The 17,547-nt window shown below is 43.4% G+C and overlaps 1 protein-coding gene across 6 annotated transcripts in view; it reads right to left on the reverse strand.

Moving 5' to 3' along the window:
- The window catches only part of GRID1 (glutamate ionotropic receptor delta type subunit 1), a 707,273-nt gene that overhangs the window by 70,355 nt on the left and 619,371 nt on the right, over window positions 1-17,547 (reverse strand). For all 6 annotated transcript variants that reach the window (XM_081004876.1, XM_081004878.1, XM_081004877.1 and 3 more), the window contains exons 9-12: window positions 13,483-13,584; window positions 10,945-11,142; window positions 6,618-6,942; window positions 2,821-2,959 (exon numbers count right to left, since the gene is read on the reverse strand). In XM_081004876.1, coding sequence (XP_080861002.1) covers window positions 2,821-2,959; window positions 6,618-6,942; window positions 10,945-11,142; window positions 13,483-13,584 — 764 coding nt within the window. The remainder of the gene's footprint in view (window positions 1-2,820; window positions 2,960-6,617; window positions 6,943-10,944; window positions 11,143-13,482; window positions 13,585-17,547) is intronic.

Consider the following 17,547-nt stretch of genomic DNA (forward strand, 5'->3'; position numbering starts at 1 on the left):
TACCCTAAGGAGTCTCAAAGCGGCTAACAATCTCCTTTCCCTTCCTCCCCCACAACAAACATTCTGTGAGGTGAGTGAGGCTGAGAGACTTCAGAGAAGTGTGACTAGCCCAAGGTCACCCAGCAGGTGCATGTGGAGGAGCGGGGAAGTGAACCCTGTTCACCAGATTACGAGTCCACTGCTCTTAACCACTACACCACATTGGCTCTCTACACCACACTGGCAAAGACATATACCCAATGTCTATGCCAAAACCCCATCCATCTGGAATCAATAAAGTTGTGGCCTAATTTGAACCAAAAGAATATTGTCACGGGTAGTCCTTTCAAGACATGTTGTGGGACGGCAGGTCATGGCTCCTGGGTACGTAAAGAGTTTATCACTGAGCTCAAGGGGGGGGGGGCTCATAGAAAACAGAAATACAAGCTTAACAGCTAAGCCATACAGTCTATCATGGAAGGAATGCAGTAATGGGGTATTCTCTGTTTGGAGGTAACAGTAGAGAAAAGGGCTCCATCGATAATTTTAACAGGTAAAGAATTTCAAATGCAGAATATAGCAGCACTCAAGCACAAGTTCTTCTGATGAGCTGAAAGGTTTTCAGAGAAACAAAAGACACTTTCAGCTTCTTTAGAACTGAGCTAATCTACTCCAGCAACAGGGAAAGGCATACCCTCCAACATTTCTCAAATGAAAATAGGGATGTCCTATTCCAGAATAATTATAATAATTTTATTATTTGAACCCTGCCCATCTGACTGGGTTGCCCCAGCCACTCTGGGTGGCTTCCAACATATAAAAATAAAAATAAAATACTAAACATTAAAAAACGTCCTTGTACTGGGCTACCTTCAGATGTCTTCTAAAGGTTGTATAGTTCTCATCTCCTCGGCTCATGGGTCACATAACTCCATGCCTTCCAACATTTATCCAATGTAAATAGAGGCTTCCTACCATCAACATTTGTCAGATGGAAATAGGAGTATTCTAAGGAAAAGTGGGACATTCTGGGATCAAATCAGAAATCAGTATGGCTTTTTGTAAATCCAAGGCTGTCCCTGGAAAATAGGGACACTTGGAGGGTCTGGAAAGGACTGAGGCCTGCAAATAGTTCTTTAGTGTTAAGTTGAGATGGAAGAATCAATTAATGTTTCCAGAAAGAAATGTGGGAAGAAAATTACATATATATATTTAAGCAGGTGTCTTCAGATGAAATTGTCTTGCTGTCTCCTTTGTACATTATCACTGACTGTAACGAATCAGCTGGAAGCTGGCTCTTGCCAATTTTGTTGACAGCTGGATGCAATTGCACCTCAGGATGAATGGCTGGAAGTTTTAATCACTGACACAGAGAAAGGTAAAAAGGCTAAATGTACTACTAAGGGTAAAAGTATGAAGTACTTTTATAAGCCAGGGAGATTTACCATGCTGATATATGATGTGTACTATCTTCCACTCTACTGCTTCCAAGACCTCTGCTGCTCTCAGTGCAACCACGCTGTGGAAGCGTGTTCCCTTACGCACGTGCAATTTTCGGCGCATAACTATATGAAATGACACATACAACTGAGGTTACCCAAATACATCCCGCAAACATTAAGGCCAGATGTTCTATAGTTTTTGCTTCATGAGCCTGTGCAGCTGTAGCCATATGGCAGATCCTAGAGCCTGGCCTCTCAAGCAGAATTAACATTTTTCAATAAATAATAGCACTGCAGTTTCCCAGCATTGACAGTTTCAGAGGAAATTTTGAATTAGTTTCTGATAAGCGATGGCAAAACAAAGTTAGGCGAGTGAGGCTTTTTCATTCCAAGTGGGTATTTCTCACAAACTGCAACTGCTGTCCCCAAACCTTTTCAAATGCCCTCCTTCCTGCCCAATACACCTTTCTTCATGTTTACAGATCGAGGTTGAATCCTGACAAGACAGAAGTACTGTTTGGGGGGGACAGGAGGTGGGCAGGTGTGGAGGACTCCCTGGTCCTGAATGGGGTAACTGTGCCCCTGAAGGACCTGGTGCACAGCTTGGGAGTCATTCTGGACTCACAGCTGTCCATGGAGGCGCAGGTTAATTTGGTGTCCAGGGCAGCTGTTTACCAGTTCCATCTGGTACACAGGCTGAGACCCTACCTGCCCACGGACTGTCTCACCAGAGTGGTACATGCTCTAGTTATCTCTCACTTGGACTACTGCAGAGCGCTGTATGTGGGGCTACCTTTGAAGGTGACCTGGAAACTACAACTAATCCAGAATGCGGCTGCTAGATTGGTGACTGGGAGCAGCTGGCGAGACCACATAACACCGGTCTTGAAAAACCTACATTGGCTCCCAGTACGTTTCCGAGCACATTTCAGAGTGTTGGTGCTGACCTTTAAAGCCCTAAACAGCCTCAGTCCAGTTTACCTAAAGGAGCGTCTCCACCCCATCGTTTTGCTTGGACACTGAGGTCCAGTGCCAAGGGCCTTCTGGCGGTTCCCTCCCTGCAAGAAGTGAAGTTACAGGGAACCAGGCAGAGGGCCTTCTCGATAGTGGCGCCCACCCTGTGGAATGCCCTCCCATCAGATGTCAAGGAAATAAACAACTACCAGACTTTTAGGAGACATCTGAAGGCAGCCCTGTTTAGGGAATCTTTTAATGTTTGATGGACTATTGTATTTTAATATTTTGTTGGAAGCCACCCAGAGTGGCTGGGGAAACCCAGCTAGATGGGCAGGGTATAAATAATAATAATAATAATAATAATAATAATAATAATAATTTAATTATTATTATTATTTAAATGTTCAGGTTTCTCGGCTATGTGGTAGGGAAAAGCTCTTACCTGATAGGATTGTCCATTCTGTTCACAGTGAGAAATGCCGCTAGGTTCGCTGTGTAGGATGAACACACAATAAGAGTGAAGAGCCACCAGCTACCCATCACAATCCGCATCGCCATGGAATTGACTGCAGATTCACCACCTGAAATATAAGAAAATGAGTGAGCTCTTGGGAACTAATTTACAAAGGCTAATGCCGGTCTATAATGCCTGTCTTGTAGTTATCTGTTAGCATTCTAAGCCCACAACTTTTGTATTTTAATGATCATCATAAAAAGCTGGATGTACACACACACAAAAAGAAACACACATTTACACAATTGTGGGGATTAAAAGACAAAATGCTACAGTTCTGCGAACTCTGTACAATGTGATCTGTCTGCTTGTGTAGATCAAGTTTTACACTACAGGTTGAAGGTTGTATATTTGAATACACGGCCATGGTGGGTGGAAGCCACACTCCATGACAAAAATGTGCATGTTAGGGAGTTTAATAGTCTGCATCCCAATCCCTGAGATAACTAGTCTTTAAGGGCAGGGAGGAATATTCAACTATAGAGGAATATTTAACCATTAGAGAACCTATTTGTCATTTGCCCCACCACCTCTTGCTAGGTGAGTTAAAGGAATGTGTAAATTGGCTCTGAAATTTCCAAGTGGTTTACTGAAACATATCCGAAAACATCAAAACATTAATGACATATTTTTATTGCTTCTTCTTGGTTTATAGCACTCCTTCTAACATGTCTAAAATTAGACACTGGACCTGCACGTGCCTCATGGGCATTTTACTATTATAAACATGTTCTTCATCAAAATTTGGACATACTGAGACAAATACATATTTGACCTGGGAATGTTCAGAACCCTTCTGAGAAGTTTCCCTGGTCCTGTCAACATTGTGATTTCCTCAAAATCCCTCAGGAATCCATTTGTGCTTTGCATTCCATTTTAGAAGTAATCCACTAAAAGCTAGAACTCACTGAGAAGCGTCCACAGTTTTAGTGAAACTCTTTTGGCTTCTCCTAAAATTCAGAAAGATTTTGCTTGTTAAGAAGCTAAATTCACTTCAGATCTTGATGGCAACTCTATTGGGCACAACCCAAAGAAAAACATTTCCCACAGACGTGTTTCCTCAGTGCGTTGTCAAAAATCACCATGTAATGGCACAAACGGGTCATGCGAAACCATATTTAGGGTGAGTGAAACATCACATTTGTTTATTTATTTACTGCATTCATATCCCCCAGTTAGAAAGGAAAGTGTAATGGTATAGGAAGCAAAAAGCTGTAAATCCCCATACTGTACTATAGAAAACTATACAAACCTGACCAAAACTAAACACCCCAAGCAAAGATGGTGACGTTAGTTATTTATTAAGATAAAACAAATTATGAGCAAGAGACTATGGCGTTAGTTATATCATTTCTTGATCTGTTTTTAAATCATTTATGGGGATAGGTGATTCCTACACAATTGTGCTTCTCCTTTAATTCAAAGGCACATTCACTATCAGTCGATCTTTGATTACACCTGTTGTTGGTTGCTTAATTTAAAGTGCTTCTTTTCTTATATTACTGAAGCTTGTGAGACAACTATCTCAATGAGACCACATTTAGTGGGCAAAGTTTCCCATTAAAAGTTTTGCATCTTGCTCCTCTCCCAATTTCTTTTCTAACAACCTTGCAAGATGTATCCTTGTAATTAAGGGGGGGGGGATTACTTCCATGCGGTAATCAACAAAATTCCGCTTGAAATGCAAGACTTCAAATGAAGTCAGTTGACAAAAGAACACATTCGGGAATAATCTAGAAAAGGAGAAGAAGGTCTCTACAATTCTATTTGTTTTGGTTACAGATTTGCTTATCTCTAACTTTGAAATTAAAGGGCCAGGAGATTTTTATATGTAGCTGGATCATTCCTATTAACTTGTGGAAGGTTAAGGAATAATGGAACAAGCTCTAATCTACTCTTCACATTATTTTTTTACCAGACCCTAGGCAGGGTAGGACCATTGTTGTCTTTATTTATTGCCCGACTTTTTGCATTTCTAGAGGCGTCTATTTGGGCTAAATGCAATTTGATCCGATCCAGTGACGGAGCGTTTACATTCTTAGGAGTCTGCTTCACTGTATGATGAGATGCTGCTGGCTACAGCATGCATTGAACTACGTAACTCTCCTCCCAGTAGGAGCACAGGCTGAAAATAGGTATAATACGGACACTGCAAAAAGAGTGCAGCAGTTAGGGAGGGACGTCCTTTTAGTGTTGAATGCCACAGTGGACCCTGCACTCCATGGAAAATTCCTCTTGCCCTTTAACCTCTGTTCTTTCAGTCACTAAGAAGAAGAGGAGTTTGGATTTGATATCCCGCCTTTCACTCCCTTTAAGGAGTCTCAAAGCGGCTAACATTCTCCTTTCCCTTCCTCCCCCACAACAAACACTCTGTGAGGTGAGTGGGGCTGAGAGACTTCAAAGAAGTGTGACTGGCCCAAGGTCACCCAGCAGCTGCATGTGGAGGAGCAGAGACGCGAACCCGGTTCCCCAGATTACAAGACTACCGCTCTTAACCACTACACCACACTGGCTCTCATGTCAGAGTTACATACAGAACTTAGCTATGAGAACAACAAAATAATGTGGTGAGGATTTTCCGCATGTTCAAAACAGGGATGGAGGAAGAATTAAACAGATTTATACGCCGAATCTGGCAGTTTCACTCTGACCGCGTCTTGTTTACATCGGACTGCCTATTTTACTGAGTGCCCTCTAATACGTCAGCAGCTCATTCATAGTCATCTACATTTTTGCAGCATAATTATGTAACTGTATTAAGACGTACATGTTATTTCAGAGGTACACGCATTTCTGTATGTATCTGTTTATGTGCTGGTTGCTTTAGGAAACCTGGGTTGTATATGCATAACATATGTGAGCGCTGTTGGGGATTCTTCTGCTCCAGTAGCTTGGCTCAAAGAGGCAAGGTAGCTTGTGCATTTGAGACAGACCTTGTATCAGAAAATTTGTTTCAGAGGCTCAGCTAGCTTTTATAGGGCAATGCACATCAACTGGAGCTACAGTTAGCAGCTCTTGACCGCAGCGAGTAATTTTTACTCCAGTCACTTTTCAAAAAGTTCACCCTGCACTTAAGACTAATGGCACTTAAGGCTTTTTTTTATAGCCACAAAGCATAAATACTACAACAATTTGCTATAAATATAAATATATATAGTGGGGGGAAACTTCAGCATATTTACATAAGCCATAAAATACTACCCTCCTAATGTCCTAAAATAACAAACAAAACATATTTATATGGGTGTTTTCAAAAGTAGAATAATTTATATGTGGGGGTATACTGTAAACCACCCTGCGAAGGGCGGTATAGAAATTTAATAAAGAATAATAAAATCATGTCTTGTTCACTCACAAGTATATAATTTGGCACAAACGGATTATTTTGGGTCAGCTTAAAAGACCAACATAGTGTTTTGTGCATCACTGCCCTAGAATACTACTTTTAAAGTGTGAGGGAGAAATAAAATAACAACAACTGAAAATGAGACTTTAACAAGCAGCTCGGAGTACAGAAATATACATGTTTTGTGCGCTGTGAAATCACGCTATGTCAACTCAAAGCGTATTGTCAGTAGCAGAACAAGTTCTGTAATGTACCCTTCAAGCAGTTATTTGCGAAAGGTTAGTCCACGGCCTATCCTTTTGTGCTGAGACTGAAAAGTAGTGAATAGCCATCAGTACTGTGGGTTTTTTGTCAGACAGAAAAATACTTGACCAAGTACCTTGCTGAACAAAGGCCCCGTACACAATCCAAATGGCACTGTGAAGTGTGGAGGAAGCGGAGGCAGTGGACTGAGAAGAGTTCTGGGCTCTTACTGCTTGGATTCGGTTCAGCACAAATATCAGGACGCCAACAACAGGGATGGCCGCAGCGATGCAAGCCCACACCGCAAAATCAAAGGGGGCAAAGAGAGAAAAGATGTTGATCTTCTCTTCTGGTTTCTTGATCAGGATTCCTACAGAATAATCCATATAGCGCTTGCTGAAGTCTACAACACTCTCCCGTTCCGGTGTGATAGTGATGGCGGAGATGGCCAAGTCAGCTCTCTGCAAAGGGAACAGAAACAATGGTCAGAGCCTTTCCTGGTCCAGCGGAACTGTTTGCCATTCATCAGCAAAGGAAAGGTGGGAAGGAGGGAGAAAAACTGCTAGGTTCTGTTCCGAAAAAGTTATGGCGGAGAGGGGGAAAAACAAGCCCCACTCCACCAAAGACCAGGACTAGATGCAGCAATCCACTCTGGCTATTTGTAAAAAGGAAAAAAAAATTGCATATCTAGCCCTACCATGCTGCAGGGTGAGGTGACTGGTGTCAGGAAGCACCACAGAGCTGGGAATAGATGAACTGGTGTCTAAATGGTGCCGTAAGGCTTTTTAAAGCAAGGAGGGGATGCCATCTGAGCTCCGCTTCAGGCAACAAAACATATTGGACTGGCGCTGGCCTCTGTATATTTTAAGTCCTTCAGAATGAAGAAGGGCTGGGACATTATCACTGGTGTGGACACAGATTCTGGTGGGGGAAGGATGCGATGCCCTGCTTAGCATGAGGGCAGCGAGTTAGTTAACTTTGGGTGGAAATTCTCCTGTTTCTTACTTAGGCTGCAGGTGATGGCATGAAGGTTTCAATGTTCTACCATTATAAAACAAAGAAAGAAAGAAACGGATTTTCTACCCACAGAAAACTAGAATACCACTGGGAGCCTTTCTCTCTTGCATGCTACTTTTCTGTGTAGGGGAGAGGGCGTTGTGAAGAACATTCAGACTAAATGGTAAAGTCCGGGGGGAGGGGGGAGAGAGAATGCACAACATGATTTTGTTGTGTATGCAAATGAACTATAATTGCAGGACCCTTATCCATTCAAATAAATTTCAGTACCCAAGGTCTGCAATTCAAAAGGCTTGGATGTGCTGAGTGGAACTGCGACTATTGACTGCTTCAAGTGAAACGGTAGGTCAGCCTATGTCATAACAAAGCTCCTTTGGAAAGTCTCCACCTTGTCCACAAATACCTTCCCATCTGCGGCATATGTGGGGCTGCTCTTTGAAAAATACAATTCCAAAACCACTCTAGATGTGCAAAACATTTCACTGAACCATCATGAAGAAGAAAGCATAGGGTGCTGGTGATTGCTTATTACTGCATACAATTCACTGTATGAACTATTCATCTTATGTGCTAACTTGTTTTTGTATGCACTGTACCCTACATCAATGCATGAATTGTGCTGCAATGATGAATAGAAATGAACAATTGGAAACAAGGTGGAGAATTTTGCATTCCTAAAACGATTTTGCTGTGAAGAATAACATGCTGATGGTGTCCCTTTAAGACTTAGCAGGAAATGGACAGATCAAAAGAGCAGCCCCATAGTCCTGCCCAGGCATTCTGCCTGTGTGTGGGATTTGCATATGAGCTCTATACCCGCTCCCACTTCCATTTGTGGAAGGTGATGGACTAAAGCAGGGTGCTTCTCCGAGGCCTTCCACTACACAGCTTCTCCCTATACAACAGCCTTTCTCAATCTTGGGTTCCCGGATGTTGTTGGACTACAACTCCCAACATCCCTAGCTAGCAGGATCAGTGGTCAGGGATTATGAGAACTGTGGTCCAAAAACTGCAGGAGGCCCAAGTTTGGGAAACTCTTGTTGAGGGTTGAGAAAGGCTGCTCTACAACTTGGAGATGGAGCTTTGCATGCTCAGCCCTGCTCATGTGTAGCTTTTTTCACATGCGCAAAACAGCCTATCCTGAAATGCTCCCAAAGCAGACTGATTTTCTGAGGACTGAGTGTGTTATTTCAAAGCAACAAACAAAGAAGGTGACATGAACATCCAGGATAATAATAATAATAATAATAATAATAATAATAATAATAATTTATTTCTACTCCGAAGGTGACATGAACACCCAGAATAATAATAATAATAATAATAATAATAATAATAATAATAATAATAATTTATTTCTACTCAGCCCATCTGGCTGGGTTTTCCCAGCCACTCTGGGTGGCTTTCAACAGAACATTAAAAACTTCAAACATTAAAAACTTCCCTAAACAGGGCTGCCTTCAGATGTCTCCTAAAAGTCGGATAGTTGTTTATTTCCTTGACATCTGATGGGAGGGCGTTCCACAGGGCGGGTGCCACTACCGAGATGCTTTGAAATAGTGATAAGGTTAAGGATATTCCTCTACAGCCATAACAGTTTTTTGATGTTATGTTTTGCTTTCATTTGCATCTTAAACTTTCTCTGAGCAGAAATACTAGGTGACAAGCAATATAGTATAACGCAATAGAGCAAAGGTATTTGGAAAAGGCCACACCATTGAATATAAATGCCTAAGATTTCATTCTATCGCTATGACAATGTTCAACCTCAGTCAGAAATGAAGTGATGTTTCCTACAAAATATATTCCAGCATCTGTGCTCCTAAGGATTAAATGGTGAAATCTGTTCCGCTTTGCTTTAAGCAGCATTCACTTAATCCAAGTGAACACAAGTGCCCCCAAATCAGTTGCGACTCAATCACTTTGAGATGTGTTTTCCATTTTCTACATTTTAAAAGTCTCTCTCTCTCTCTTTAAGGCAAAACTATAACTTGCTCTTTGGGAAACCACTCAACTGTTCATTATAAAATAGCATTACTATAAAAAGCATGCATCTAGCCCACTTGGAAATCAAGGTGGAGTGGCTTTTAGTAAGAAAGCGATAGCAGAAAGGATGCCATAAAGCAAGTAAGGGGAATTCGTAGTCTGCTGTTGTGTGCATACAATGTACACCCCTATTTGTAAGTTCCATCCTTTAGCCATTTCACAAAGTTATCTGTTTTAGAGTGGCCACTGGATTTCTCCTATAAACGAAAATTCAAGTGCAATTCCAAGTTCCTCCTCAGGTGAAACATTTGCAGAATTTCAATAGGAAACCAAAAAAAGTGTGTTGACAAATCTAGCAAATTTTCACAGGGAGAGATTCCTAGGATTTCACTTATAGGCTAAATTGAAACAGATAGGAAGTTTCTCATTAGGTAAAATATCTGAGATATTCAAAATAAGCCAATATTGTTTCAATAAGGCTAATGAAATCTTCCAAGGATTTCTGGCACATCCCAAGTATCTACATTTTGATGTTAGAAAGGCAATATTCCAAATATTAGTCTTTAATTGCAGTAATTATTACAGTGGCAATATTTTGAGGCAGGCAAAGTGGCTCCATATAGTTGACATGTTAGGTAAAGGTAAAGGTACCCCTGCCCGTACGGGCCAGTCTTGACAGACTCTAGGGTTGTGCGCTCATCTCACTCTATAGGCCAGGAGCCAGCGCTGTCCGCAGACACTTCCGGGTCACGTGGCCAGCGTGACAAGCTGCATCTGGCGAGCCAACGCAGCCCACAGAACGCCGTTTACCTTCCCGCTGGTAAGCGGTCCCTATTTATCTACTTGCACCCGGGGGTGCTTTCGAACTGCTAGGTTGGCAGGCGCTGGGACCGAATGACGGGAGGGCACCCCACCGCAGGGATTCGAACCACCGACCATGCGATCGGCAAGTCCTAGGCGCTGAGGTTTTAACAACAGCGCCACCCGCGTCCCTCTAGCTGACATGTTACATATCCTCAATTTAGGTCAAATCCTATACCCATTTACCTGGGAGTAAGTCTCATTAAGCAGGTTTAAGGGATTAGGCAGGTATAGGATTGCCTTGTTGAGTTCGTTCTCCAATTATTATTATTATTATTATTATTACACTGGTACCTCTGGTTGTGAATGGGATCCGTTCCGGAGGCCCATTCGCAACATGAATAGAACGCAACCCACAGCAGCGCGTCTGCACACGCGCAGATTGTGATTCACTGTTTCTGCGCATGCGCGTGACGTCATTTTGCGCGTCTGAGTATGCACAAGTGGTGAAACCCGGAAGTAATCATGAAGCAAACGTATCATGAAGTAAACGTAACATGAGGTATGACTGTATTATTATTAGTTGAATTTATATACGGCCCTATACCCAGAGGTCTCAAGGCAGTTCACAGAATATATAGTCTTTCTGCCCTATATACCTTGTTAATTAGTTCTCCAATCATGCCATTCCACGAGCTGTTATGGAGCTGTTGCCCGTATCTGCCATCTGGAGATTGATAGATCTCATACTTGAAGCCCAGATTCTTCGAAAGTGCATCCAGGACGTCAATGGAGAAGCCTTTATAGCGCTTGGGCTGTCCAAGTATATTCTCAGCCACCATAACAAAAGGTTCTTCCTGAGAACAAAGCAAGGTTTAAGCTGATGCTTAAATGGAAATTTAAAGATGATTAATCAAAGATAGTCCAGCTCACGGCATCAATGGCACCCAGAATGGTGATGTTGCCAAGCCTCCAGCACTTTAGCTTCACATTTATTGGATTGACTTTCCAAGGGGGGCGGGGAGAGACTTCCAGGATAAAAGTGAGAAATCTGTTACTCGTTCTTCCATTATTCATAATTTTAAACCAACCCCAAAATAAATCTTAGAGTGGCTGCCCCCCCGAGGTACTTTGAGAGTTAATGAACTGCACTTTGGAAACCACAAGAGGACAGGGGATCCTGTAGGGTGATGGTTTCAATATGACATAGACTACACGCTCACTTGCCAGGGGGATGCCAGCCCAACTGATTTTACTGCCGTTGCTCTTGGCTATCTATGCAAAGTGCTGCTGACATCTTCTTGGGGGTAGAACAGCTCACCTCCTGGACAGACAGGAGATCTGATCATGACCCTTAACAGCTGGAGGGGAGAAAGTGAATAACAGATTTCAGGGGGAGGGGGTGTCCTAAACATCTCACTGAAGCACTCTAAGTTGCTTTAATGCACTGTGATCTTAGAGAATAGCAAAAGCAAAAGGGAGGGGGGGACAAAGAATTGAAGCTGCGAGGTGGAGGGGGCTTGCATACATCATATTGCAGACTAGAGTCTCTTTTCAACTTGGATTTGACATCACAAACAAGCAACTGGCATGCCCATACACTTTTGATACAGAAAGAAAACAACATATTGAGGTCACAATGTTCAACGCAGCAAATAACTTCTAAGCTAGGTGCTGTTTTTGCAAGTACACTGTAGGTTTTTCTTTTTCCGGAGCTGCAGTAGGTTAGGAAATCAGCCTTTCTCTTTTTAGTTTATTTAGTTCAAAATCTGAGCCATAAGTCAGATAGCACCCTGCAACATTTTAGTGTGTGTGTGGAATCCCACACCTCTAAAAAAAACCTCCTTATCATTGTCAATGGACATTTCTAAAGGAAGTTATAAAACAAAGCATGGAGACAACTCTAAGATGGCAGGCAGCACCTTTGGCAGGCAGCACCTTTGCTAAGGAAGCTTAAGCACTGTTGCTAAGTTACCAGGTGAAGGAATGTTGACCATCCCACCTTGGACTCCCAAAGCAAAAGAAAAAGCAGGAGAAGCCAAATGGAGGGTAATGCTGGGGTAAGTTTGTTCAAGCAACTTCCTCGTGTCCATGTTATTTCATCCACTCCCCAAACATACTGCCTGGTATGAAAGCGCTTACTGAAAAGAATGACGAGGCCTACCCCTGCTTTAAATTAAGAGTGGGAACTTGGGTGCGGGAGATAAGGATTTGGGTCTGCTGAGGGAGTTTAGAGTGTGGGGAGGGGGATTGGTTTGACCCCAGCCTAGAAGGTGTGGCGGTAGGGGTTTACCCACACAAGCGCAAAAAAGGGGGAGGTAACTTGAGGTAAACATGGGAGAGTTGTGTGGGGAGGCACTTGAGAGTTAACAGGAATCTCAACTCCTACTCTGCCCTACATGACAAAGGAGGTAGAGGACAGATATAGTCCCCCCACACAGGTGGACAGCTAGAGATAAACCTGGGGTGGAATGGAAAGGTTTTGTGATGTGGAGTTGGGCTAAGAGGAGAGGGAGTTTTGAATCTCCAGTTCTCCCACCTTAAACAAAGAGAGGGAAATCTTGGGCAATGTAAAATTGAGGCAGGGAGAGCAAGCATAACTAGCAAAGTGAGCAGGGGGGCACCCCCTACTAGTATATATTTATTAGCTCTAAGTGTTACATAAGTATCATACTGTACTGCAGTGGAATATGGGAGACCACAAAGAATTATGAGCTAGATGGATCAGTGTTCCAACTGTTTCCTGTGTTCATGAATTGATTGTCAATGGCCTGTTCTTTATTCTATGCACCTTTTTTTTTTTAAGTATTTAAAATTGCAAATCACCTTGGGTGCCTTGGCAGAAAGGCGGTATAAAAAGGCAACACATAAGTAACATTTTGATACCTTGACACAACATTCATAAACTCTAGTTTCACATGGCCCTTGCAGTGGAGAATCTGCAAAAATGGAAATTCTCATGGTTGTTTTCCTGATTAGGCAGTACCATGCATAATGAAGCATTCATGTGCTGCAGGTGACAAGAGAACTGAACAAAACCTTTAAAGTGTGTGTGTGGGGGGGGATAAATGATGGGTTAAGGAAGGAAGGAAGGAAGGAGAGAGAGAGAGAGAGGGAGAGAGAGAGGGAGAGAGAGAGAGAGACTAGCAAGTAACATTTTTGAGCATTTTGCTTCCTCAACTCAAATATGGTCATACCAAGACAGTCACCACTTTCAGTGTTAATCCTTGCAAGTCACTGCCCAAGCGCCGTTCCTGCAGACTGCCGTTCAGCCCCTTCTCAGAGTCCCATGTTGCCAACTGCAAATGGAAATAACACAACAAATATGAAGAGGAAATAATACATTTGTAATCTTTGCATCAAAGAGGAGTTCGACGAGAAAGATGTGTGAAAACACAGAAAAGGCTGAGAGAGCAGAAGAACGAAATGTTCTATTATCCAAACAATTTTATGATCATAATTACAGAGCTTTAAATGGGTTGCACAAGAACATTGGCCGCCCGCATTATTTCAAAACATTCGTTCCTATAGATCATTTTTGTACATCTTTAGTCTACAGCAAATTGTTTGTCTCTTTATCAAAATGGTTGCCTAGGAGTTCTGTTCCCATAATTATGCACATTCATCTCAGGGCATTTTTGCATTTCTGGTTCTACTTGAATCAGTGTTGGTTTGAAGCATCTGAAACAGGTATCTGACACCACAAATCTGGACTGTAATGCATACTCTGTTTAATCATGCATGCTAAGACATTAATGGCAGTTCACCCAGTTCAGCAATGGGCGACATTTGTGGCCCGGTGCATGGCTTCCCCGTCCTCCTGCAGCCACACCGTCTTGCCAACCATTGCTCCGTTCCCCTGGCCATGGTGGGGCCTTCTGGGTTCCCACCAAACCCAGATTCAAATTTTGATCTATGTGTAGTGGCCTGGGGGGCAGGGCAACTGGAGCAGACTGAGTTGGAGCAGGCTTCACTCCGGTCTGCTCATGAAGAACAAAAGAGGGGCCGGAGCTGCCGCCGGCCGCGCAGTCAGCCCCAGAGCATTGAGGGACATCATCGGAGGAGAGGAACCAGAGAGAGGCTCATCGACTTCTTGAGCAGGGTGGCGGCAAGGTGCGGCCTCCCTGAGCAGAGTATTGGGATGGGTTGAGCCCTCTGAAAAGCTAAAGGCATTGGGTGGTAATAGCTGTCGAAGCGCCATGGCGCAGTGGTAGCAAAAGCGCCGTTAGGGATATGAACCACGTGGAACATTGTACCAACCTGATAAATTAAGCAAGCTGAATAATTGCAAAACTTAAAACTATAGTCGCACAGAACAACATCATAAAGAAAAGTCCATCAAACCTAATGGCCTGCCTCAGTAAATGGCACACATGTTTCAAAGATAACAAAGGCGGAAACTCCTCCCACTTTGAGAAAAAGCCACAGACTTGGTCAGATCCTTGTCTTAATGTGATGAGAGGAGAGGCACTGTTCCGTGATCTCGGATATAAATATAAGCTTATTACCAAAGTCTGGAAGTAACTTTTTTTCTTCATTTTTAACAGTACACAAATTCTGGATCCTATGATCACCTTCAGGGCTGGCCCACACATGAGGCAAGGTGAGGCAGTCGCCACAGGGCAGCAGGCTCCAGAAAGCTTGGTGGGACAGCAGATCCAGTCTCCATGCCACTTGCCACCGCCACCTTCTCCACCATGTGCCTAGGCGGCAGTTTGTGTGTGCATGCAGCAGTGGGCGCATGCCAAAAAGATGTACAGTGGGTGTTCTTTGGCATGCAGGCATGTAGCAGAGGCGGGAGTGGCATTTTGTGTTTTGCCTCTAGCAGAAAAACGTCCTGGGCCAGCCCTGATCACCCTTAAGCACTTATGACTTACAAAACTTAAAACTGCATTCTGTAGCAGTCATTAGGGGTATGCATGTAGTTTCTGTAAAATCAGTCAATTTCCTTTCCAGCACACTCACTAAAATAAAAACAAAGCAAACAAACCTCAGCATCCGCATTGTCTCACACTGGCTGCTGTAATGCTGGGACACAAAACAACATAGCAATTGAAGCCAGGGGGGATAGGAAAAACAAGAACCCTGATGCCTGATGTCCCTGCTGGCCAGTTGGCATTGCAAACACATCAGGCAGCACTGTGACACTTCGTGACAAAACCCTGCCACTGGGTTTTGTTCAAGGGTGCCAAACTTGGCAATCATATTCAGGGGCGCTGAGAAGAGGACACGGTGAAAGCTATTAATATAAGGGAAGATTGCTTTGAGATCCTGTCTGCCACTGATTCTGGGCGCAAAGTGCCTGGCAGATTGTTCATTCCAACATTTGTTTCCCAAATCACATCACATCCCAACTCCACTCATTTTGACAATATGGCACATCTGTGGATGGTCCAGGGAGGCCATCGTCATCTTGTGTGATGTTGGCCACCTGGTGCCACCCACCTTTGACTGCGCTGGACCTTCCATTCCTTGGCCGCTAGGCCAATCAAAGTAGGGACATATTTAAGAGAGCAGCCAAGTGCAGCTCTCCCTGTCTGCTGACTGTTGCAGGATTTTCCACCCACCCACCCAGACTATTAAAAGTCCACCTAGTAGGGAGCTGGCAATTTGGCATGTGCACCTTACTATGGTTTACTTGGTATCTGGGACCAGTGAGGATTTTTTCCCTGCAAGCAAATTGGCCAGCTTGAAGCTTTTCGCCTACCTCATAGCAGATAAGGCATTGGGCTGGATCCTTAGTTGTGGGGGTACCCCATTAGAGGGGTTCAGGAGGAGTGAATCTTTCTGGGATTCCACAGAGGGACCAATGGGCCAATATACCTCTCCCAATGGCGGCCTATGCAGGGTCATTACACCCAATCCATGTCAGGGGTGGCCCCCAGTACAGAGTCTACTTCACTGGGTTCCTATTAGGTAGCAGGCGAGCCTTAGCCTTAGCCAAACCTACTCTTTCCTGTAATCAATAAAGTTATGGCCTAATTCAGCCCAATACCAGTCTCCTGTGTACATTCTTTCAACTCTCTCTGCACCAGCCACTGACGTTATGTGCCTGTGGTGGCAATTTCTCTTTCTCTATCTCTCTCTCTCTCTCTTTCTCTCTCTCTCTCTAATGTATATATTTAATTCCAATACCAAATCGCTTCCCACGTCAGTGATAACAAGAATTACGCAATTTCATGTACAAAAAGAGTTATAACGATTAAAAGCACTTTCATAGGTACAGTGGTGCCCCGCAAGACGAATGCCTCGCAAGACGAAAAACTCGCTAGACGAAAGGGTTTTGCGTTTTTTTAGTCGTTCCACAAGACGAATTTCCCTATGGGCTTGCTTCGCAAGACGAAACGTCTTGCGAGTTCTTGTGAGTTTGTTTCCTTTTTCTTAAAGCCGCTAAGCCGTTAATAGCCGCTAAGCCGTTAATAGCCGCTAAGCCGCTAATAGCCGTGCTTCGCAAGACGAAGAGACTCGCGGAACGGATTAATTTTGTCTTGCGAGGCACCACTGTAAAAATAATTTCAAATCCCATACAGATACAGCATGGGATAAAAATCTCCACTTAAAAAGACCCTGGAAGGTCTTCAATAGGTGCTGAAAACACAACAGGAACAGCCTTACCTGTGACTCTTCCTTAGTTTTAGACATGAAATACTAATGTGGTGGAGTACAGAAGAAAGTAAGAGCTGCTGTTTCCCAAAGACCTCTGACTGCCTCAGAGAGAAATGAGGGGTCATTGTGCTTTTGCCAGCTTCAGTGAGGCAGAGAGAGACTAATGTGCCTGATTGCTGATGCTGCCTTCTTAGAACAAAGCTGGCCACTGTTACCTACTGATGACCATTAATGATGACACTGTCTACCTGAAGGAGACAAGTTGTGCATTGTGAGCTAATGATGATGAGGCCTACTTGAAGGAGAAGGACTGGCCATTGTGACCTAATGATGACCCTGCCTATTTAAAGGAGATTGATTGACCATTGTGATCTAATGATTGGGGGGGGGGGAGAGCCCAATTATGGTCAGCCAAGACCCCAACAACTAGAAATGTGTTATCAGGGAATACAAAGCCCTATTTCTCAACACATTTTCTTCCCTTGAACCTCCCTTATTAACATCTTGGAACTTTAAGAAGAGTCTGCTGGAATAGGCCAATTGAGTCCAGCATCCTGTTCGGACAGTGGCCAATAAGTTGCCTGTGGAAAGCCAGCAAGCAGGATCTAAGCACAGGAGCATTCTCAGCTCCTGCGATTTCCATTATTTGGTATTTA

Source organism: Podarcis pityusensis, assembly GCF_964106645.2.
Source record: "Podarcis pityusensis genome assembly, chromosome: 5".
Lineage (NCBI taxonomy): Eukaryota > Metazoa > Chordata > Lepidosauria > Squamata > Lacertidae > Podarcis > Podarcis pityusensis.